Genomic DNA, 24,442 nt, shown 5'->3' with positions numbered 1-24,442 from the left:
GCCAGTGCCTTGCTCAAGGCACCCAGCCTGAGCTACACAGAAATCTGTAGATGACCGCTACTTGTGCTCGGCTTGGAGGTGTCCAGGAGAGGCCAAGCTATGAGCCAATGCAGGCTGCCACTAGTGTCAGGTCTGGGGCCACTTACCAAGCCATATGGGGCACATTGCTGCTTGTTTGAGAGATTTTAGGAAAGTCCTAAACATGAGGCTAGAGAGGCCACTTGCATAGAAAAGCCACTGGAAATGGCTTGGATGAGCTTGCAAGCAGGGAGGGGCGGGGTCTCCAGGAATCACCAGAGCAGGTTGAAAGATGTGTTGGGTTGATGGAGATTCAGAAAAGGCACCTGCCTGCTGGCTCTGCAGGGAAAGGGCTTGCCAAAGGAGCAATGGCCTCTGCCAGCTCTTCTGTCTGGAAGGAAGCTGCCTCTCCAGCTCTCACCCCGATTTCAAGCAAGTTAGTTCCTCCACGAATGTCCTAGGTCCCTTTCAAGCTGCTGCCCAGAGCTGGAGCTCAGAGGGAGCGCATCTGAGTGAGTCCATGCACTGGCCCTTTAAGAAGAGCTGCCTGGGACTCACACAGCCTCCGTGATCTTCAGCCAGAGTCCCTGCTGGTTTTCACAGCCCGAAGTTGTGGGGACTTCTCTTCCCAGCCCTTCGTGAAACCTCCAGCACCAAGATATCCCTCCTGTGTTTACCCCGCAGCACTGGGTGTGGGCCCACAGCCCGTCTCCACAATTCAGCCCCTATCTGCCCGCATCTCAGCCCCTCCTATTAGTCTTGGTTCTTCTTCAGTTCCCTGGTTGTAGGGCTTCTGTTCAGCTAGACTTCAGGAGGTTCTGAGTCATTGTGGTTCTGTATTTTAGTTGTAATTTTGATGTGGCTGTGGAAGGCAGTGGGGACCACGATTACGTACCACCGCCATCTTGTTCGAGAGTCCAGACCAGGTTGTTTTGATTACAGTGGCTTTGTAGAATAGTTTGATACCCAGTATTGTGATCCCTCCAACTTTGTTCTTCTTTCTCAAGATTGCTGAGGCTATTCTGGGTATTTTTTGGTTCTGTATAAATTTTTGAAATATTTGTTCTAGATCTGTGAAATATGCTGTTGGTATTTTATTTTCATTTTTATTTTTTTTAAATATATCTTTATTGATTTCAGAGAGAGGAAAGGAGAGGGAGAGAGAGAGATAGAAATATCAATGATGAGAGAGTCATTGATCGGCTGCCTAGCCCGCAACCCAGGCATGTGCCCTGACTGGGAATTGAACCCCGATCGCCTGGATCCTAGGTCGATGCTCAACCATTGAGCTATGCCTGGTCGGGCACTGTTGGTACTTTACTAGGGTTTGCGTTGCATCTGTAGATTGCTTTGGGTAGTATGGAAATTTTAATCATGTTAATTCTTTCAGTCCATGAACATGGTATATTCTTCCACTTGTTTGTATCTTCCTCTATTTCCACTTTCAATGTTCTGTAGTTTTCCAAGTATAGGTTTTTTCCCTCCTTGGTTAAGTTTATTTCCAGGTACCTTTTGTTGTTGTTGCTGCAGTGGTAAATGGTTTTGTGGGGGTTTTTTTAGTTTCTCTTTCTGAGAGTTCATTATTGGTGTATAAAAATGCCATTGAGCCCGGCCGGCCGTGGCTCAGCAGTTGAACGTCAACCTGGGATCCAGGCGATCGGGGTTCGATTCCCAGTCAGGGCACATGCCTAGGTTGCAGGCTCGATCCCCAGTGGGGGGTGTGCAGGAGGCAGCCCATCAACGACTCTCTCATCACTGATGTTTCTCTCTCTCTCCCTATCCTTTCCTCTCTGAAATCAATAAAGATATATTTAAAAAATAAATAAATAAAGATTAATTTTTTTTATATCTTTATTGATTTCAGAGAGAGGAAAGGAGAGGGGGAGAGAGAGAGAGATAGAAACATCAGTGATGAGAGAGTCATTGATGGGCTGCTTCCTGCATGCCCCCGACTGGGGATTGAGCCCAAAACCCAGGCATTTGCCCTAATTGGAAATCGAACCACAATTGCCTGGATCCCAGGTCAACGCTCAACTGCTGAGCCATGCCCGGCCGGGCTACCATTCACTTTTTAAGAAATTATATTTATTGCGTAACACTGATTAATAACATTATATAAATTTCAGGTCTATAACTTTATAATATGACATCAGTATACTCTAGTGTGTGCTCACCACCCAGAGCCTAGTCTCCTTCAGTCATCATACATTTGGTCTCCTTTATCCCCTTTGTTGTCCCTCCACCCCCCTTTCCTTCTGGTAATCACCATTCTGTTGTCTGTAAGTTTGGTTTTTTGTTTATTTGTTGCCATTTGTTTTATATTGTACATATGAGTGAAACCATATGGTTCTTCTCTTTTTCTGTCTGACTTATTTCACTTAGCATGATACTCTCAAGATTCATTCATGTTTTCACAAATGGCAGTATTTCATCTTTTTATGGCTGAGTAGTGTTCCATTGTATATATGTACCACATCTTTACCCAATCACCCACCAAAGCACACTTAGGTTGTTTCCATGTCTTGGCTACTACGAATAATGCTGCAATTAACATAGGAGTACATATATCCTTATGAATAAGTGTTCTCAAATGTTTTGTGTAGATACCCAAGAGGAAGAATTGCTGTATCATATGGTAGCTCTATTCTTAATTTTTTTGAGGAACGTGCATATTGTTTTCCATAGTGGCTGTATCAGTTTACAATCCCACCAGCAGTGAATGAGGGTTCCTTTTCTCCACCTCCTCTCCGGCCCTTGTCATGTCTTGTCTTGTTGACAGTAGCCATTCTAACAGGTGTGAGGCAGTATCTCATTGTGATTTTGATTTGCATTTCCCTTATAACTAGTGAGGTTGAGCATCTCTCACATATATGTTGGCCACCCTTTTAAAATGATAAGCTAACTTGTTAGCAAATTATTTTAATCACACATATAATACATGAATATTTTCTCCTTAAAAAATAATTAAAGTGCAACAGATAAGATTAAAGTCCCCTTTGGATGTCATGGCCAATCCTCGGCTCCCCTGCCCCACTACTGTTCAGTGTGTTTGGAGCATATCCTTCTCAGTGTTTTTCTTTTCTATGGAAACTTGCTTAGTCTAAAGAAGAACATTTATTGCACCACCAAACAGAGTGGCCCAAGCATGGTTTGTGTGGGTCATAGACACTGTGTCTCTCTTCTTCCTCTGTTTTCCATCTCACCACCTCATGTGTGTCAGCTAAGCTACCCTCCTGTGACTTCAGGAGGACCTCCTGAGGCTTCTGAAGCTTTGGCCCTCCTCATCGGCATTCAACACGGAAGGCAGGTCTGCTTCTCCAGTATTCCCGGCAAAGCACTGCGTCGAGTCTTCTTAGCTCCAAAGATTAATTTGGCTTTGGCGATTGGTTTAAGCGCTGAGCCAAGCCAAATATTGATCCTTGCTCCCAAAACTCCCTCTCCTGGCTCTCCAGGTGCCACAATGAAGGCACCACTGCAGCCACTCCCTGAGGGCACCCCGGTTAACATGCCTTGATGTTCCCAACGAGGGTAGCCTCCTTACAGGTGGCTGGCTCTTCATTACCAGATTGGCTGCCTGTCAACTGATACTGTTAGCCCTTACGGGGGTGAGGGGGTGGGGACAGCCCAGCAGACCTCCCAGGGCCTCCAGCTCTGCTGACTTTAGCTCTGATGATTGATTTTCTATCATAGCACCAAAAAATGCTAAAGAGACTAATAATATACACTATTAAGTAGAATAAAAGGTAAATAAAGGCGTGGGATTCCTACCTCAGAGTATCTTATTTCCCAAGGACATTAAGTGATTCAAAGGCATTTTTAGCTTTGTCACCAGTTCCTTGTGTAGAAGGTCTAATTTTCAATCTGATGATTGATTTGGCCCTGAACCAATCACTAGTCGTCTAGTGGGATGCAGTGCACTGATTGGCTCAGCCTTGAGCCTCGGTTTCATCAGTTTTGCCAGAAACATAAGGGGTTAGGGTGTGAGAGTGGGAGTGGAAGTGGAGTACCTTTCTGGAGGCAGAATCACTATGCTGTCGCAGGGAGAAAGGGAAGAGCTAATGGGGGGAGGGGTCCACTGTGTATATGTTCTCTTTATGTATATAAAAGTTTAAAAGCTTCATGGGAAAGAATTGATGCTGCAGGTGCTTATTCTGCTCAAAGATAATGGACAGAGGTGAGGGTTGATTCTGAGACCAGCCCTCAGATGATCCTCCTACCATCCACTGCAGTCACAGGTTTGAGCCCTAGAGGAGGGGAGATACTATTTTATCAATCCTGTAATCTGAGAGCGCAAGAAATGGTGTGTACATGACTGCGCATAAGCACAGACTGTGGCTGATATTGACAGTTGCTTACCTCATATCCGGGACTGTGGCCAAACACCTTCCCATCCTTGCTTGAAGCTAGTGGTAACCCCGTGAAAGCATTCTTGCCAATGAGATGTAAGCAGAGCTCTGCTTTTGTATTGAAAAGGCGCACTCAGAACCGGGCCTCCTCTTTATCCATTCCCCTTCTTTCTGCCTTGATCATGGACTTGATGGCTGGAGCTGAAGCAGCTATTTTGTGGCCAAGAGAATCACAGAGACACAGACCCTGATAACATGAAAATGCTGAAACTATGGCAAAAACTACCTACGTCTGGGTATCTATTTATTTATTTACTTTTAACCCTCTTTCTAATATGGTTGTTGCTCACAGATTTGTGAGAAAAACAAATCCTTATTGTTTAGGTCCTAGTTAAGTAAAATGTGGACCTACCACATCAGCATCACCAGGGAGCCTGTTCGATGCAGAATCTCAGGCTGGCCCGTGTCCCAGTCAGAGCCTACAAGTCCTTCAGTTGGGTCATAGGGACACCAAAGTGTGAGAAGCATAGCTGCAGTGATCACAGGAGTGGAGCGATCGTGGTCCAACCCCTGCGCAGAGGTTGAACCCTGCAAGACCGGATTAGGTGCCACTTTTGGCACCGACAGTGTTGGGGATCATCACAGACAGTTGGAGTGGGGGAGAAGGGACGTGCAGGGCGGCCAGGAGGACTAGTGTGGGGGGCATTTTCCAGATACTTATTCAATACTCGCAAGGTGTTTCTGTGTTCCAGGCACTGTGACAAGCATGTAGTCAACAGTTTATTGACTCTCCTTAGCACCTCACCGACTCATTTCATGAATGAGTAAACTGAGGCACAGGCAGGGTGGATCATGGAGTTGCTAAGTGGTAGATCCAGACTGGAAGCCATGCATTCTGTATCCAGAGTGTATGCGCTCTTCCCTGGGGTCTCCCCATAATGTTTGGGGAGAATTTTAAGAAAAGCAAAAGAGCTGGTAGGAAGGGTAGAAGGTGGACAAGTAGCCTGTCAAGTTCCTACTTTTACTCCCTTGTTAGTGTGGTTTGGGAAGCAGGGAATAAATGTTCATTATTTCATTTAATCTTCAAAACCTCATTTCATCACCCGGCCAGCGTGGCTCAGCGGTTGAGCGTGGACCTAGGATCCAGGAGATCTCCGCGCGATGCCCGGTCAGCGCACATGCCCGGGTTGCGGGCTCCACCCCACTGGGAGGTGTGCGGGAGGCAATCCATCAATGACTCTCATCATTGATGTTTCTCTCTCTCTCCCTTCCTCTCTCTGAAATCCATAAAGATAATTTTTAAAAAAATAAAACTAAATATAAAAACTCATTTCATCAACACACTTGTTGATTCCGGGCGTGTGCCGGGACCTGGAATCCGGCGGCGGGCGAGGCTCCGCTCCTGCCTCCGCAGACCCAGGGCGGGCGCATGGAGGGCTGTGCTGCGCCCTGCCCGGGGGCGAGAGGGGGCGCCGAGGGCTGTGCTGCGCCCTGCCCGGGGGGCGAGCGGGCGCGCGGAGGGCTGTGCTGCGCCCTGCCCGGGGGCGAGAGGGGGCGCCGAGGGCTGTGCTGCGCCCTGCCCGGGGGCGAGAGGGGGCGCCGAGGGCTGTGCTGCGCCCTGCCCGGGGGCGAGAGGGGGCGCCGAGGGCTGTGCTGCGCCCTGCCCGGGGCGAGCGGGCACGCGGAGGGCTGTGCTGCGCCCTGCCCGGGGGGCGAGCGGGCGCGCGGAGGGCTGTGCTGCGCCCTGCCCGGGGGCGAGAGGGGGCGCCGAGGGCTGTGCTGCGCCCTGCCCGGGGGCGAGAGGGGGCCCCGAGGGCTGTGCTGCGCCCTGCCCGGGGCGAGCGGGCGCGCGGAGGGCTGTGCTGCGCCCTGCCCGGGGGGCGAGCGGGCGCGCCGAGGGCTGTGCTGCGCCCTGCCCGGGGGCGAGAGGGGGCGCCGAGGGCTGTGCTGCGCCCTGCCCGGGGGCGAGAGGGGGCGCCGAGGGCTGTGCTGCGCCCTGCCCGGGGGCGAGCGGAGGGCTGTGCTGCGCCCTGCCCGGGGGGCGAGCGGGCGCGGGGCTGCGCCACCGCAGGGCTGCGCCACCGCAGGGCCGGACCCCAACCCAGAAGGACGCGGGCTGCAGGACGACCAGGGGACATCCGGACGGGCACAGCGGGCTGTGTGAAGTGTGCTTCTGAGAGAATGACAAATACAAAGGCCCCGAGGGGGACAAGAAAGCGCTGTGTCGGGCGCCACCCGCATCCTCACTCTAGCAGCCAGCCCCGGGGACGGGCATTACTCATTCCCATCTCAGACGTGGAGGCTGAGGCTCTGGGAGGCTAAGCAATGTGACAAAGTTAGTGTCACACGGCAAATAAGGAGCAGAGACAGCCTACACCTATATGCGCGGCTAGATCCACCTCCCTTTGTCCTGCCCCTCTAGAACCAGGAACCCTGCGCCTCCTGGTCCAGCGACTTTGACCAGCTGTAACCCCAGTATCTGGGAATAGCTGCGGTCCGAAGGCGTCCCTGAGGTTCCCTCCCCCTCTTCTCTTCCTCCTGCTATGCTCCTGAACCCTAATGGGCTGCCGGTCTCCATTGGCTGTGCTCAGTAAGTGGGGTCCAGGTGATGGGTCTTGATTGGCTGTGCTCAGTAACTAGGATCAACGTGAAGGGTCTCTATTGGCTGTGCTCAGTAACTAAGGTCAAGGTGATGGGTCTGTATTGGCTGTGCTCAGTAACAAGGGTCCAGGTGATGGGTCTCTATTGGCTGTGCTCAGTAACTAAGGTCAAGGTGATGGGTCTGTATTGGCTGTGCTCAGTAACAAGGGTCCAGGTGATGGGTCTCTACTGGCTCTGCTCGGTAACTAAGGTCAAGGTGATGGGTCTCTATTGGCTGTGCTCAGTAACTAGGGTCAAGTGATGGGTCTTGACTGGCTGTGCTCAGTTAGGAGGCTCAAGGTGGTGGGTCTCGATTGGCTGTGCTCAGTAACTAGGATCAATGTGATGGGTCTCTATTGGCTGTGCTCAGTAACTAAGGTCCAGGTGATGGGTCTCTGTTGGCTGTGCTCAGAAACTAGGGTCCAGGTGATGGGTCTTGACTGGCTGTGCTCAGTAACTAGGGTCAAGGTGGTGGGTCTGGACTGGCTGTGCTCAGTAACTAGGGTCAAGGTGGTGGGTCTGGACTGGCTGTGCTCAGAAACTAGGGTCAAGGTGGTGGGTCTCCATTGGCTGTGCTCAGTAAGGAGGGTCAAGGGGGTGGGTGCCGCGCCTGCCTGGCCAGCCTTCGCCAGTGGGGAATACCCTACATGCCTTTCCACCCCGCGCCCCAACCCCGCTGCTGTAGGCGCTTCCCACCCTCCAACACGTCAAACGCCTTTTCTAGCGTCTTTGGCCAACCACCTGGCCAACCACCAGTCTCCCGCGCCCGGCTCCGTGGCCGACGATGCGCCGCGGTTCCCTGGCCCACTCCGCGCGCTCTCGGGAAGTGCCCGTCGCCGGCCCGCGGGCGGTGCCAGGCGGAGCTCACCCCAGGCTGAGCTGGCGAGCGCCGGGCGAGGCGGGGCGGCGTGGAGCGCCCTGCTGGGGAGGAACATTCAGTTCTGGGAGGGCGGCTGCCAGGCGCGCCGGTGCCGAGGAGACGTCCGGCCGCGGCTCTAAGCCAAACTGTGAGTAACTCGGCAGGACCGGCCGCGGCCGCGGCAGAGGTGACCCCGCCGCCCGAGGACTGCGCCCGTCCCTCCCGCCCGCTCGCCCGCCCGCGCTGAGCTCCGGGCGCCTGCCCGCTTCGCAGACCCGCCGCGCTCGCTCGCGCCGGTTTTCACAGCTGACTGCGGCTGCTTCCCGACGGGACGGGACGGGACGGGACGGGACGGGGCCAGGACGGAAGACGCTCCGCGCTCCCCGGACCGCGCCCCAGGGCGCCCTGGCCGCCCCCCGCCCGGGAGGGCGAGGCCGCTCCGCTGACTCCCGCACGGCCGCGGGGCCACCAGCCGGGCTCCCTCCTTCAGCGCCCCCCGCTGGACCCCCGCCCCGCCCAGCGGCCTCCCCGCCTGTGCCCGCGGGGCCGTCCGCACAGCGCCCCGCTGCCCAGCTTTGCGCCTAAGCTCCGTCAGTCCTTCCAGCTCAGCGGGCACGCGGGGGCAGCCGGCGCTGGCGGCCGACAGCCGGCTGGGGAACCGCGTCATCGAGACACGACCCACGCACCCCGCAATCCACACGGGCAGTGTGGGAATCCGTGGTTTCCACGTGCTCACGGAGCTGTGCAACCCCACCGCAATCCTGCGGGAACACTTTCATCCCCCCGAAAAGAACCCCCAGTTCCTTGGTTCCCCAGCCCCCCAGTCCCCGCGCCAGCCCCAGGCAACCACTGTTCCACGTTGTGATTCTGCAGGTTTCCTGTTCTTGGCACTTCCTACCCATGGACTCTTGGAACACGCCACGTTTTCCCACCGGCTTCTTTCGCTTAGCCCGGTGTGTCCAAGACCCCCTCCCATCAGCGCTCCACTTTTTCATGACCAAATAATATTCCGTTGAGTGGATGTATTCTATTTATCGGTGCACTCATCAGCTGGTGGACATCTGAGTGGTTTCTGCTTGACTGTTGTGACTGGAACTGTTACAGGCATTCTGTACAAGCGTCTGTGAACGTGTTTTAATTTCTCTTGGGAATATACTTGGCCATGGGGTTGATGGGCCTATGATAACTCACTGTTTAACTTTCTGAGAACCGCCAGACTGTTTTCCAAAGTGGTTGCTCTACTTTACGTTCCCACCGGCAGGGTAAGAGGGTTCCTATTTCTACACGTTCTCCTCAGCGTTTGTTACCAGCCATCCTTTTTATCATGGCCATCCTAGCTATGGACGCCTCCCTGTGGTTTTCACTGCGTGTCCCTGATGACTAGCCATGGTGAGCATGTTTTCATGAGCTTATTGGCCCTTTGTGCCTCTTCCTTGGGGAAATGTCCACATGGATCCTTTGCACATTTCTTATTTGGGTTATATGTCCTTTTATTATTGAGTTGTATTTATTTTCTAGATACAAGTTCCTCGTAAAATATATAATTTGCACATGTTTCCTCTCATGTGGATTGCCTTTTCATTTAATTGGTAGTATCTTTTGATGCACAAAAGTCTCTAGTTTTGATGAAATTCAATCTATATATTTAATTTGCCTGTTTTGTTGCTTGTGCTTTTGGTGTCACATCTAAGAAACCATTGCAAATCCAAGATTATAAAGATTACTTCTAAGTTTTCTTCTAAGAGTGTTACAGTTTTCGCTCTTACATTTAGGCCTTCGATCCATCTTGAGCGAATGTTTGTACATGGCATCAGATAGGGATCAGACTTCATTCTTTTGCATTGAGGATCCTGCTATCCCATCACAATGTGTTGAAAAAACTACTCTTTCCCCATTAAATTATTTCAACATTCTTGCTAAAAATCAATTCATCATAAATGTGAGGCTTTGTTTCTGGATTCTCAATTCTACTCCATTGATCTATATGTCTATCCCTTCATCAGCATCAAACTGTTTAAATACTATGTTTTGTAGTAACTTTTGAAATCAAGAAATGCGAGTCCTCTAACTTTGTTCACTTTCTAAATGGTTTTGGCTATTCTGGATTCCTTACATTTCCTTATAAATATTAGGGTTGGCTTGTCAGTTTCTATAAAGAATATACCTGGAATTCAAGGACAGATTGTGTTAAATCTCTCAATCAGTTTGAGCAGTGTTGTCATCTTAACAACATTAAGTCTTCCGGATGTCCTTCCATTTATTTAACCCTTCCTAATGCGATTGGTACAGCATATTGATGCACAAACCAGAATCCAGTAGCACTTTAAAATCACAATATGCCACAACCTGTTAGCAACAAGGGTGGTGGCCTCCTGTGGGGAGGGGTGTGGGGTCTTTTGGGATGAAGTTAGTTGCATGTGTGTTTGCTTTGGTAGTAGTTCATCCAGCTTTGCACTTTTCTAGATGCATGTTATACTTCCATACAGAAATAACTAAGTTTATTTAAACAGGCAAAAAAGCTCAGTGCTGCAATTAAGGTTATTCCAAGAATGCAATTGTAATGACTGATACTTATAGAGCATTTACTGTAAACTGGGCTATGCCGGAGGACCTTATATATATTTATTCACTTATGTGCTGCAACAGTTCTTTGAGCTAGGTGGTATTGTTGACTCTGTTTTAGAAAGGAGGCAACAAGGGCACAGAGAGACTGAGAAACTTGCCAAGGCCACACATACAGTAAGTGGGAGATTTGGGATTTGAGCCGGTCAGTCTGGCTGCTCAAACTCTGTGATACAGACTCTGTTGGTACTAGAGGAACTCAACGCTGGTTAAATGACTACATTACCCTCCTTAGGGACTAAAGGGTACTTAATAAAATTCAACACCCAATATCGACATGATATAAAACACATTTAAATTTGAAAATACATCATGTTTAAGGTTGGAGCTCCATTAAAGTTAGGAGGAAGGTAAGAAAAGTAATATTGCCACTGCCACTTAACACTGTTGTAGATGTACCAAGGTTAAAATATAAGTTTAAGAATTGCAAAGTGAAGACAATATGATGCTTATTTCCAGGTAATATGATTTCATATCTAGACAATCCAAGGGTAAGATTGGAAAAATAAAACTAAGATCCAAAATCAATAGCACCTCTATGTTTAAAAAAAAAAAGCTTGAAAACAAAATAGAAGCAACAGTTGCACTTTAAAAAAGCACCAACACCCACTGGACAAAATCAGCAACAACAAAAATGAAGCAAGGTAAAAGAGCAAGTGAAAATACATACCCTGTTCATCAATAAGAAGATTTAATGGTGTAAAGATGCATATCGTCTTTAAATTAACCTTTATGTTTAGTTTTATATCAATAAAAAATACACTATGAAGTTTTTTGGAAGTAGACTCACTGAGTCTAAAGTTCACATGGAAAAATAAACAAGTGAGGCTAGCCAGGAAAATTCTGAAAAGGGAAAGTAATAAAGAGGGATTAGCCCTTGGATGCATTGAAGTGTCGTATAAAGCTGCATTGATGAATAGAGGTTTGTGCTGGTACATGAAGAGAAAGGCCGATTAATGAAGCAGATTAGAATCTAGAAATAGACCCAAATATGTCTGGGAGGAGAGTACAGTCATCCCTCGTTTTACTGTGCCCGGCTTCACTGTGCTTCCCAGATACCCTGTTTTTACAAATCAAAGTTTGGTGGCCACCCTGCATTGAGCAAGTCTATTGTCGCTATTTTTCCAACAGCTTCTGCTCATTTCATGTCTCTGTGTCATATTTTGGTAATTCTTGCAATATTTCAAATGTTCCCCATTATTACTATATTTGTTATGTGACCTATGCTCGGTTATTTTTTATGTTACTTTTATAATTGTTTTAGGGGCCCATGGACTATACCCATATAAGATAGCAAACTTAATAAATGTTGTTTGTGTTCTGACTGCTTCACCAACTGGCCTTTCCTCCTTCTCTCTCTCTCTCTCTCTCTCTCTCACTCTCTCTCAGGCCTCCCTATTCCCTGAGACACAAGATTACCAAAAGTAGGCCAATTAATAACCCCACAGTGGCCTCTAAGTGTCCGAATGAGTACATGTGACTACATGTCTCTCACTTTAAATCGAAAGCTAGAAATGATTAAGCTTAATGAGGAAGCTTAATGATTAAGCTTAGTGAGGAAGGCTTGTCAAAACAGAGACAGGCTGAAAGTCAGGCCTCTTGTACCAACAGCCAAGTTGTGAATGCAAAGGGAAAGTTCTTGAAGGAAAGTAAAATTGTTACTCCAGTGAACACACAAATGATAAGAAAGTGAGCAGCCTTATTGCTGATATGGAGAAAGTTTTAGGGGTCCAGATAGATCAAACCAGCCACAACATTCCCAGAAGCCAAAACCTAATCCAGAACAAGGCCCTAACTCTTCAAATCTGTGGAGGCTGAGAGAGGTGAGGAAGCTGCAGAAGGAAAGTTGGAAGCTAGCAGAGGTCTGTTCATGAGGTTTAAGGAAAGAAGCCGTCTCCATTAACATAGCAGAGCCAGTTGAAGCAGCAAGTGCCGATGGAGAAGATGCGGCAAGTTATCCAGAAGATCTACCTCAGATGATGAAGGGGTTTCCATTAACCACATATTTTTAATGTAGATGAAACAGCCTCATTTTGGAAGAAGATGCCATCTCGGACTTCCATAGCCAGAGAGGAGAAGCCAATGCCTGACATCAAAGCTGTAGAGGACAGGCTGACTCTCTTGTTAGAGGCTAATGCAGCTAGTGACTTTAAGTGGAAGCCCATGCTCATTTACCATCCCAGGGCCCTGAAGAATTATGCTAAATTTACTCTGCTTGTGCTCTACAAATGGAACAACAAAGCCCGAAGGACAGCACATCTGTTATCGATGTGGTTTACTGAATATTTTAAGCCCACTGTTGAGACTTACTGCTCAGAAAAAAAGATCCCTTTTATTCCTGCTCATTAACAAGGTACCTGGTCATCAAAGAGCTCTGATGGAGATAAAAACAATATTAAAGTTGTTTTCATGCCTGCTAACACAACATCCATTCTGTAGCCCATGGATCAAAGAGTAATTTCAACTTCCAAGTCTTATTATTTAAGAGATAAATTTTGTAGGGCTATAGCTACCATAGACAGTAATTCTTCTGATAGATCCAGGCAAAGTAAATTGGAAAGTATCACATAATCTCACTTATGTGTGGAATCTAATGAACAAAATAAACCGATGTACAAAATAGGCCCAGAGGCATGGAAGCATGGCACAGACTGAGGGATCTCAGAGGGGAGGGGCCAGGGAAGGTGGGCAGAGATTAAGCAAAGAACTTATATATGCCTAATCCATGGACACAGACAATAAGGTAAGGTAGAGAAGGCCCAGGGTGGGGCGGGAACTGGGTGGAAGGGGGCAATGGAGGAAAAATAGGGGATGTCTGTAATCCTCTCAACAATAAAGATTAAAAAACAAAATAGCGAAAAGAAAAAGAAATCCTTCTGGAAATAATTCACCATACCAGATGCCATTAAGGACACTTGTGATTCATGGAAAGAGGTCAGAATATCTACATTAACAGGAGTTAGGAAGCAGTTGATTCCAACCCTTATGGGTGGCTTTCAGGGGTCCAAGGCTTCAGTGGAAGAGTAACTGCAGATGTGGTAGAAACAGCAAGAGAACTAGAGTTAGAAGTGGAGCCTGAAGATGTTGCTGAGTTGCTGTAGTCTCATGATGGAACTTTAATGGAGGAGGAGTTCTTCTCATGGATGAACAAAGAAAGTGGTTTCTTGAGATGGAATTTACTGCCAGGGAAGATGCCATGAAGATGACTGAAATGACAATAAAGGATTTAGAATATTACATAAACTTTGTTGGTAAAGCAGCAGCAGGGCTTGAGAGGATTGATTCCATTTGTTTTTAAATTTATTGATTTTGAGAGAGAGGGAGATTTGTTGTTCCACTTATTGATGCATTCATTGGTTGATTCTTGTGTATGCCCTGACTGGGAATCGAACCTGCAACCTTGGCGTATCCAGACAACACTCTAACAACAGAGCTACTCAGCCAGGGCTGGGTTGACTTCAATTTTGATAGGTGGCCTACCCTGGGTAAAATGGTATCAAACAGCATGACTTGCCACAGACAAATTGTTTGTGAAACAAAGAGTCCATCATTGTGGCAAACTTTACTTTTTCTTATTATTTTAAAAAATATATCTTTATTGATTTCAGAGAGAGGAAGGGAGAGGGAGAGAGAGAGAGAAACATCAATGGTGAGAGTCACTGATCGGCTGCCTCCTGCACGCCCCTCTCCGGGGATTGAGCCCACAACCTGGGCATGTGCCCTGTCAGGGAATCGAACCTCGATCTCCTGGATCCTAGGTCGATGCTCAACTGCTGAGCTACACCGGCCGGGCTAAATTGATTTTTTTAATATTGCTTTTGTATTCTACAACTCTGTGCAACTCACTTATTAAATCTAGTGGTGTTGTTTTGTAGATGCTATAGAATTTTCTGTATAGATGAAATGCTATGTGTGAATAAAGACAGTTGTACTTCTTTCTTTCCAAGCTTTTGCATCAGCCAGAGCCCCCAGAACAATGTTGGACAGAAGAGGTGTGAGCAGGCAGGTTTGTCTTCTTCCTGGTATTAGAGGGAAAACATTCAGCATTTCGTCACTGAGTATGGCGTCAGCTGTGGAATTGTAGATGCCTTCATTGTGTTGAGGAAGTTTCTTTCTATTTCTAGTTTGCCATGAGGCTTAATTTTGTTTTGTTTTTTAAATCAGGAATGAATATTGCATTTTGTCGAAAACTTTCTCTGCATGTATCGAGATGATCATACAGTGTTTCCTTTTTAGTTTTACAATTTGAAAAATTACATTAGTTGCATTTCTGGGATAACACCACTTGGTTGTGAACTATTGTCGTATGTGTATATGATGGGTGTTTTTTTGTTTTGTTTTGTTTTTGCTTTAAATTTGTGTTCATTAGCGATGGTCTGTGGTTTTGTTTTGTTTTTTCTTTTTCTTTCTTTTTTTTTTTTTTACAATGCCTTAGTCTTTGGTACTAGAGTAATGTTGATTGCATAGATGTAATTGGGAAATATGCCTTCTCTTTATTTAATTTCTGGAATAGTTTGGTAGACTTTGTATTATTTATTTCCTTAAATTTTGGTAGAATAAATAAAGCCATCTGGACCTGGAGTTTTCTTCGTGAAAAAGTTTTTAACTACAAAGTTAAAATTTTAAGTAGATATAAGACTATTTAGCTAATTTGTCTTTTCTTGAGTGAGCTTTTGTAGTTTGTGCCTTTCAAAGCATTTGTCCACTTTACAAATTGCTGAATTTTTTGGCATAAACTGGTTCATGATAGTCCCTTATTGTCACTTTAGGACCTACAGAATTTGTGGTGATATCACCTCATTCGTTTCTGATATTACTGCTTTATATTTTCTATCTTTTTTTCCTGGCTAAAAAATATGAATTTTATTGCTCTTCTCAAATTTTGGTTTCACTGATTTTTCTTTATTATTTCTCTGTTTTCTGCTTCACTTATTTTCACTCTAATCTTTATTGTTTTCTTTCTTCTCTTTATTTTGAGTTTCGTTTGCTTTTCCTAGCGTCTTAAGGCGGAAACCGAGATCCTTGATATCAGACCTTCTTTGCTCAGATAGATGTTTGAGCGCTGTTCAGACTCCTGTGAGCACGGCATGAGCGGCGCTCCGCACGTTCTGGGGCACCGTGTCTTCATCTCTCCTCCACTCTGATTTCCCTTTTGGTTTCTCCTTCGACCTTTGGGTTATTTGGAAGTGTGCTGTTTTGTTTCCAAATCGCTAGGGATTTCACAGATCTCTTTCTGATGTTAATCTCTAATTTTATTCCACTGAGGTATGAGAACATATTGTGTTTGATGGAATTCTTTTTAACATATTGAGATTTGTTTTGTGACTCAGAATATTGTTTATCTTGGTAAATATTTTGCATATGAGTGAAAGGAATGTGTTCTCGGATGAAGTGTTCTAAGATGTCAGCTCGAGTCGGTTGACAGTGTTGTTCAGATATTCTGTGTTCTTACTGATCACTGTCTACTTGTCCTGGCAAATACTGAGAGAAGGGTGTCAGAACCCTTGGCTACGTGTTGTAGATTTGCCCATTTCTCCTTGCAGTGCTCTAACTTTTCCTATATTCTAAAGCTCTTCCAGCAGCTGTATAAATTTAGGACTACTGTGCCCTGTTGATGAATTGACTCTTCCCCCCCTGGTAATATTCTGTGTTCAAAAATCTCTTTTGTCTGATATTAATATAACCACTTCAGCTTTCTTTTTATTAATGTTAGCTTAGTTTACTTTTTCCATCCTTTTGCTTTTAATCTATTTGTGTCTTAGTATTTAAAAAGGAGTTTCTAATAGGAAGCATAAACATAAATCCTTCTTTATTTGTCCAGTCTGACTGTCTCTGACTTTAAATTAGGAGGCTTAGACTACTTACACTTAATGTGACTTAGTAGATTTTAAATTTACATTTGCCTGTTTGTTTTCTATTTGTTCTTTGTTTCCATTTTCCTTCCCCCCCATGCATACTCGTAGTTGAGTAATTTCTATGATTCCATTTTACCGCTTTGTAGGGTGTCAGAACCATTCAATAGTTAGAGGACAGTCTTTCAGCAAACGGTGATGCACAAACTGCATATCCACATGCAGAAGAACAAAGCTGGACCCTCGCCTCACACCTTTTTACTCCTTTCTTGGCTTATTTGATATAACTCTCTATTGTGTTATTTTAGTGGTTGCTGCAGGTTTGCCTGTACGTCCTTTCATTGCAGTTGACTTACCGTCTACCTTAGCTCACAGCCTGCCTTTGAGCAGTAGTATACACCTTGGTAGATAGAGGTTACAGAGCAATTCCCGTTTTCCCCTCCCGGAGTCTGTGCTGTCTTATGTTTTATTTCTACCTGTGTTGTAAACCCCACAATTCACGTGTTTCTCATTTTTGTTTTAAACAACTGTATTTTAATGACATTTAAGTAATGAAAAATGTTTTTATATTTACCTATGATGTACCTGTTTAGGTACCATTTGCAGTGCTCCTACTTCCTTAAATAACTGGATTTCCATCTCATCTCACTTTCTTCTGTCTGAAGGGCTTCATTTAACTTTTTTTTTTTTTTTTTTGTAGTACAGGTTGCTGGTGACAATTCTTTTGGATTATCTGATTCTGAAAAGTCTTTATTTCAGCTTTAATTTTGAAAGTATTTTTGCAGGTAATAGAATTCTAGGTTGACCTTTTTTTTTCCCTTTAAATGCTTGAAATATATTGTTCCACGGGCTTCTTACTTGTGCTTTCTGAAAAGAAGTCTGCTGTCACCAGACTCTTTATTCTGTGGTCTGTAACATGTTTTCTTCTCTGGCTGCTTTGAAGATGTCTCTCTTAATCATTGTCTTTAAATGATTACCGTAGCATTTCTCCATCAAAATTAATGAACCGAGAGTGAAGGAGGTTGGCCCTTAAAGAAAAGTAGGGTGCCGTCATTGCTTGTTTCATTCAGGGAAAAAATAGGGAAACAACAACTGATTATTTTAGCAGTGAATGTTGAGGGACATGGTAAGAGGGAGAAATACCCACTTCATCCTCAACAGAGCAATGAAGGTGCCTGGGGGGACTGCTGGCACACAAGGGCATTATAGAAAGGATATTGTTTGCATCTGTGAGATAAAGCGAAGCCCAGCAGTTTGAAGAAGCCAGGCAGACGTCTAGGCAAATCTGGGCGGGTCTTGCTGGACGTCAGGATGGCAGCAAGCAGGCACCTGGGAGAGCAGTGATGCTCCTTGACTCACACTGTGCAACTGCTTGGAGAAAAGATGACATTCCATCTTCATCATTCAACACATATTAATTCAATGTTTACTATGCCCTGGGCACTGCTCTAGGTGCTGGGAAGTACAGCACTGAACACAAGAGACAAGCTCCCAGGGGAGACTGGGTAAGTTATCTCATGAGAACATGAGAGTTTCCAACCATACGTACCCAAGGGGTTCTTTTTTTTTTTTAATACTCACTCGAGGATACTTTTTCCACTGCTTTTTCCATAGAGAGTGGAAAGGAGAGACAGAGACAGAGACGGAGACAGACACCAATTGCTTGCCTCCTGCACTGGCACCCGCACAAGCCCCGACCAGGGCCAGAGATCGAGCCTGCGACTGGAGTACGTGCCCTTGGCGGGAACCAAACTGGGACCCTTTGGTCCGCAGGCTGGTGCCCTACCCACAGAGCCAAACTGGTCAGGGCCAGGGGCTCTTTCTAGATGGCCGAGTTCCTACCGGAACATGGGGTTCGGATCAAGATTCAATAAAGCGTTAGTCAGTCTTGGTACCTGAATCCCATCTATGCTACTCTGAGCCCCGGGGAGTCTCAGGGAAGGCCTGGCACGGGAGGGACCCTCGGCGTTGCTCTGAAGCCTGAGTCTGCCAGGCAGTGCGGGAGGCGCCGGCTCAGAGGAGACCGTGCTCAGGTCAGAGAGGCACTGACGACTCCAGAAAGTACCAACAGTTCAGCGTCACTGGGGCACTAACTGGGAACTCTGGGAAACGGGGCAGGTTAGGTGGTAAGGGTTCCGACGATATCCTGTAGAATATCAACAGCCATTCAAGGATTTTAAGCATCAGCAGGACCTGAGTGATGTACTTGTTATAAAGACCACTTTGGTGGCAAAAAGCAAAGCGTGGAAAAATCGTTTTCATTTAATAAATATTATTAAGGGCCCAGATGTACTGGGTATTGTGCTAGATGCTGAGGACATGGTGATGACAAGGGAGCATGGTCTTTGCTCTCCTGGAGCTTACGGAGAGTCTGGAGAGTCAAAGATTAAACGCATGGCGGCCGGAATGCTTCCTGCAGACGTGCTGGCACTGTGAGGAAACAGAGGCGCCTTTAGGGTGTGACTGGGACCCTAATCCGTAAGGCAGGGGGCGGTCTTTCCTGAGGCAGGTACCTGGGTTAGGAGCTGAAGGACGGTGGGCAGCAGGGTGGTGAAGGAGCTGCACCTGTTAGGAAATGAAAGCGAAACTGGATTGTCTGGAGCGTGGGGGGAGTGGCTGGTGACAAACTGGAAGGACACGGCCGACCGTGGTAAAGATGTTAGGCTTTGAATCAAGAGCCCTGGGAAGCCTTTGAATTGTTTCAAGCTGCAGAGTAAGATGATCGTTTTCCTTTTAAGAAAAGCCTCTCAGGCTGCTATTTGGGGGATGATTTTAAGAGGCGAGGAGTGAACGTGTGCGGGGCTGAGAGGGCCTGGAGCCACCAGAACTTTTCCTGGGACTGGACGTGTAGCCTGGTGTAACCATTTTTGAAACATTTTATAGTTTCTTATAGAATCAAAAAAATGCCCTTCTCCTGTGAATCAGTCATTCTATTCCTAGCTATTTATCCAAGGAAAGTAAAAACATATGTCTGCTGTCCACAAAAGAAGACTTGTACAGGAGAGTTCACAGCGGCTTTATTCATAATAAGGCCAAATGTCAATCAAAGGAGGGTGGGAATCAAATCGTGCTGCATTCATTCAATGGGATACTTTTCAGTGTTAAAGGGAATGAGCTCCTGTCCGGCCGGGCGTGGCTCAGTGGTTGAGCATCGACGTAGGATCCAGGTGACCGGGGTTCGATTCCCGGTCAGGGCACAGGCCCGGGTTGTGGGCTCGGTCCCCAGTCGGGGGCGTGCAGGAGGCAGCCGATCAGTGACTCTCTCATCATTGATGTTTCTCTCTCTCTCCCTCTCCCTGCCTCTCTCTGAAATCAATAAAAATATATTTAAAAAATAATAATAATAAAATAAAAGGAATGAGCTCCTGATACGTGCAACAACGAGAGCGACTCCCACAGGAGGAGCCGGGCACAAAAGGACATACCCTGTATTGCTCCATTTCCAGTGTAAGGTCCTGGAACAGACTGGCGCCCCTCACGGTGGCATCACTCAGAGAAGTGGTTTCCTGGTGCCAGGTGTGTGCGCTGGGGAGAGCAAGTGAGTCACTGAGAGGGACACGTGTTCTCTGGGGTGGCGGGAGCGTCCTAGATATTGATTGTGGTAGTGGCCACATGGGTGTATTTATTTTTCAAAACTCATTGGCTTTTTCAGTTCACTTTACTGTATGTAAACCACAGCACAGCAACAGAAAGGAGGAAGGAAGCAGCTCGGGTTTTCGGAGCGCACTGTGGTAAAGCAGGGAAGGAGCGGAGAGAAGCTGGGGGACGGGGACCTGGTGGAGTGGCTGTGCCATGGGGCTGACCCCGAGGCCCGGCTGGGCCCGGGCAGGCCCCAGGGAGGCCCCAGGGAGGCGTGTGTGCGGCAGGGCGCAGGGGAGTTCCCCGCGAGGCCTGGAAAGGTCAGCCTGGGGGCGCTGGCCCCTCCGACTCGCCTCACCCTGCTCTTCCTGTCTTGCCCGAGTCTGTGCTGGAGCGTCCGGCTCCCGGGCCCAGTCCTCCCCCCGCTCGCTCCCAGCGGTGCCCAGCACAGTGACCCCTCGCCGCTGCCGCAGGGAGTTGGGGAGAGGCCCCGAAGCCCCGCTGGTGGTCACACGAGGTGTGTGCGCGGGAGGGTTGCTATTAAGCCTCAGTGGCTCGGAGCCGTGGATGCTGGACAAGGTTAGTCCACAAAACCGAGAGGCCCCCTCTCACTGGACATCCACGTAGGCAAAAGGTATGTTTTTAATTATCTGAGGACCTAACCCTCACTTTTGCAGGTGTGATATCTCTCTGAAATTTCCTGGAATGCAATTACGGGATAAATTGAGGGACAGTCGTCTCCCAGTTGTTTAGAATTTGGCTGGACCTTGTTCTATGTTCCAGAAAAATCTCCCGCCTCACCACAGGTCTTGGGTGTGAACAGCTGTGTAGGGGCCAGCGATTGCCCACCTTGCTGAGCCCCAGGGCAGACCCCACACACATGCTTGATGAAAGACATTTTATTTTTTATACCTACTTTTACCTTGTTTCTCTTTTATATCAGAGAAAAGTCATTAGATATATATTTTGAAATTGAGTGTTAGGCAATTTATATTATCTGTGTTTACTGCTTGGGGATAGCGAGGGGTGGTGTTATAAAATAACTATCAAAGGGGCTGCGGGGTCCAATATGGTTGGGAAAAAGAGATCCACAAGGTAGTAGTTAGTGACGTGGGCTTGGGCACCAGATTGCCTGGCTCTACTACACTACTTATGTGACTTTGGGCAAGTTAATTACCCTCATCTCTAGCATTCCTAGCTCACAAGACTATGTGAGGACAGTAATAATAAGTTAATATTTGTAAAGCACTTACCTTAGACCAGTGCATGACTGGCATATATTAAGTACCAAATAAATTTTGCTTAAAACAAATACACAGTCTCCAGAAAATTTTATTCATGTTTATGCCTCGATTTCCATTTATATGTTATTGTGGAAATTCTTCTAAATTTAAAAATATTTTGAGTGAATTTTACCTAAAAAATATGCATATATCACCCAGCCGGCGTGGATCAGTGGTTGAGCATTGACCCATGAAGCAGGAGATCACGGTTCAATTCCTGGTCAGGGCACATGCTGGGGTTGCAGGAAACAGCTGATCCCCGGTAAGGGGGCGTGCAGGAGGCAGCCGATCAATGACTCTCTCATCATTGATGTTTCTCTCTTTCCCTCCTACCTTCCTCTCTCTGAAATCAATAAAAATATATATATATTAAAAACACACACATATCTCATGATGGTATTTTATAGTAAAGCCCTGGAAGGAAAAAAAAATCATCTTCTTTCAAGTATATGATTTCCCAAGTATTAGGCTAGTCATTTACTCTTCTCAGTAAAATATGGAAGAACATTTATTTCCTGGTGACTTCAGGAACCAAGCTAAGAACCCAAGAAAGAAAGACAAGTGGATAAAATGCCTTATTTAAATTTATACAGCCTCTATTTCTTATATGCCTATTAAGGAGAAGCAAAGACCTTTCTGAAATAGTCATAGAGTCTTCCTGAACAATTCCATAAAAAGTTATTATTGAAAAAGCATTTAACATCATATACATTAAATTCTCTAACTATAGACTTCAACCACGAGGCCTGCAAAAAATCTAATATCTATTTAATCTAGGGACTATGCTTGTTGTGGAACATGGTCCTGGCTGACTTAAGTGAGCTGTGTTAATGAAACCCATTCCTCTATAGAGGACTCTTTCTAGTTTTTATCCTAATTGATTATTCAAGTAAAATAAAAATGGTGCCTCCCGTGGATCCAAAGTATGAAATCTGTTTTCGTGCAGGAGGAGGAGCCACAGAGTCGACCCTCCAGCCGGCCGGGGCGGCGGCTGGGTTGGCGGGCGCGCGGCTGCGGCCGCCCCCCACCAGCAGGGGGCACACGGGAGCAGCGGCCCACGGTTCTCCGTCGTCATTGCTTCTCCCCCCCCCATTCGAATCTCTCTTTGAAACCAGTAACAACATACAAAAAAACAAAACAAAACACTGAGTTATTCAAAGCTTAGAAATCCTAATTTTTAAAAAATGTTAGCTAATCGTGGCAGCTGTGCAAATGTTGATGAGTATTACTGTTTTCATTGCCTGATGCTGTTGTGGAAAATTATTCATAAACCTGGTGTGAAAGCATATGGATTCATATTTTTTTAACTCCTAAAGAAATACTGAAATATAATTTTTAACATTTAAAGTAGAAATAACTATAAAAGAAAACCAAACCAAATATATGTGTGGATGAACTGAGGCTAGGGATGATGGCAGAAGGAAAGGCACTACCATTTATTGGGCGCCCCCTGCATTTTAGTTTGTAAGCCTGATTTTTAAAAAAATTGTTATTTTTTCACATTCTCATTGTATTAAAAAAAAAAAGCCAGAGGCATTAAGAGAAGGAGATTAACATTTTGGTGCTGTGCGCTGGGACTTTCTGTGCATTCGTTCAGTTGTTTATTACACGTCTCCCGGAGAGGACCGGACGCCCGGGGCGGTGTCCTTCCTTTCCGTCGGGAGAGCTGGGCACGTCTTAAAGCCGGCGGGAGGACGCCGTTCGGCAAGAGGAAAATGGGATGAGAGAGGAGTCCCCTTTCTCAGAGTAAGGACGATGTCGAGCACAGGGAAGAGCCATTTTCGGATTAGTGAGAACAGCGTTTGGGAGGATGGAAGCGGCGCCCGTGAATGCCGCCGTCTCGTGCGCCCCGCCCGCGCGCCCCGTCTCGCGCGGGCAGCCAGGGCCGCCGGTGCCCACGCGCGGCCCGCGACCGCCCGGAGCCCGCCCCCCGGCCCCGCGGCCGCCCCACCGCAGGGATCTTTAAAACACGCGCGACCCCCCACTGTCAGGGGCGCCGGCCTCTTTCCTTAGCCGTCAAATAAAAGATGACAGCGACGTGCACCGCCGTCCGGTGCGCGTGACCGGGACGATCGTTTCGGTCGGTGCCGCAGAATTTTCGCGATTCGTCTGCGGGCCCCGAGACGCAGGAGGCTGGCGGTGCCCGCCCTGCGGGGCGCGGGCCAGCCCGCCGGCCTTCGGGCCGGGGCTCGCTCACGCTGGGCGGTGAACGGCCTCCGGGCCGCGAGGGTGGTTTTCTGGCGGGAGCTCGGGCGGGCGCGCGGCCGCAGGCGGGGGAGCCTCGGGAAACCCGCCAGCTCGCCGCCGGCTCGCGTCCCCGCCCAGGCCGGGGGCGGGGGCGGAGGTCAAACAGCCGGCTCAAGGTCAAACTTAATCACAGCCGCGGGGCCCGTCGGGCTGCCGCAGGGGAGAATTTGCGGTTTCGGATATTGTCTTTTTTTTTTTTGGCGTGACTCGGCGGGGGAGGGGCGGCGGCAGGAAAGGGAACTGGTGTCGCAGCGGCGCGGGGAGCGCTCGCGGCAGATCGGGGCGCGGCGGGGCTCGGGACTCCGCGGGCCCTGGCTCCGCGGGCGCCTCGGCGGCGGCTCCCGGGGCGGGGCCGCGGGGGCCGCGGGGGCCGCGGGGGCCCGGCCGGCGGGCTGCGGTCCAGGGGCCCGGCGTCCATCTTGAGGCCGCGGGCCGGCGCCCCGGAAGGGGTTGGGAGCGGGGCATCCACTTCCGGCCGGGGCCTGCGGCGGCGGCGGCGGCGGCGGTAGCGGCGGCGGCGGCGGGTCGGTGTAGAAAATGGCGCTGGCGCGGCGGCTCGGGCCTGTCCCCGCGGCGCTGCCGAGGGCTTGAGGCTCGCGGCCTCCTCGCCGCGCCCACTCGCTCGTGCACTTTACACACATGAGGTGAACGGCGTGGGGCCTCCCTCCGGCGGGAGGAGCCGCGGGCGCTGCCGCAGGGCCCGCGACCGCGGCGGCGGCGGCGGGCAGCCCGAGCGCTCGGGCCTGGCGGGGCGCGGGCCGCTGGGCTGCGGGCGCGGGCGGGCGCCGGGGCCGCCGGGCGGGGGCCCGCTGACGGCCGTGGGGCTGCGGCCCCGCCGCCCGCCGCCCCGGCGGCCCCTCCCCCGGCCGCGGGCCGCCTCTGCCGCAGCAGCCCCGGTTCACGCGCATCCCTCTTTTTCTTTTTCTTTCTGTTCCAGAGAATTGGAAGCTAAAGCTACCAAAGACGTAGAGAGGAATCTCAGCAGGTAAGACGGGC

At 48.4% G+C, this 24,442-nt stretch overlaps 1 protein-coding gene across 10 annotated transcripts in view; it reads left to right on the top strand.

The window, feature by feature from the left end:
- The window catches only part of TNRC6A (trinucleotide repeat containing adaptor 6A), a 172,915-nt gene that overhangs the window by 61,278 nt on the left and 87,195 nt on the right, over positions 1–24,442 (top strand). For 7 of the 10 annotated variants that reach the window (XM_081131129.1, XM_081131126.1, XM_081131134.1 and 4 more), the window contains exon 3: positions 24,384–24,431. In XM_081131129.1, the coding sequence (XP_080987255.1) occupies positions 24,384–24,431 (48 nt within the window). Of the gene's footprint in view, positions 1–22,734; positions 22,946–23,913; positions 24,091–24,383; positions 24,432–24,442 lie in introns of those variants that run through there. The other 3 variants (XM_081131136.1, XM_081131133.1, XM_081131131.1) reach the window with 2 other exon arrangements.

This window comes from Miniopterus schreibersii (assembly GCF_964146895.1).
Source record: "Miniopterus schreibersii genome assembly, chromosome: 3".
NCBI classification, from domain to species: Eukaryota; Metazoa; Chordata; class Mammalia; order Chiroptera; family Miniopteridae; genus Miniopterus; species Miniopterus schreibersii.
This window is presented reverse-complemented; position numbering and strand designations above follow the sequence as displayed.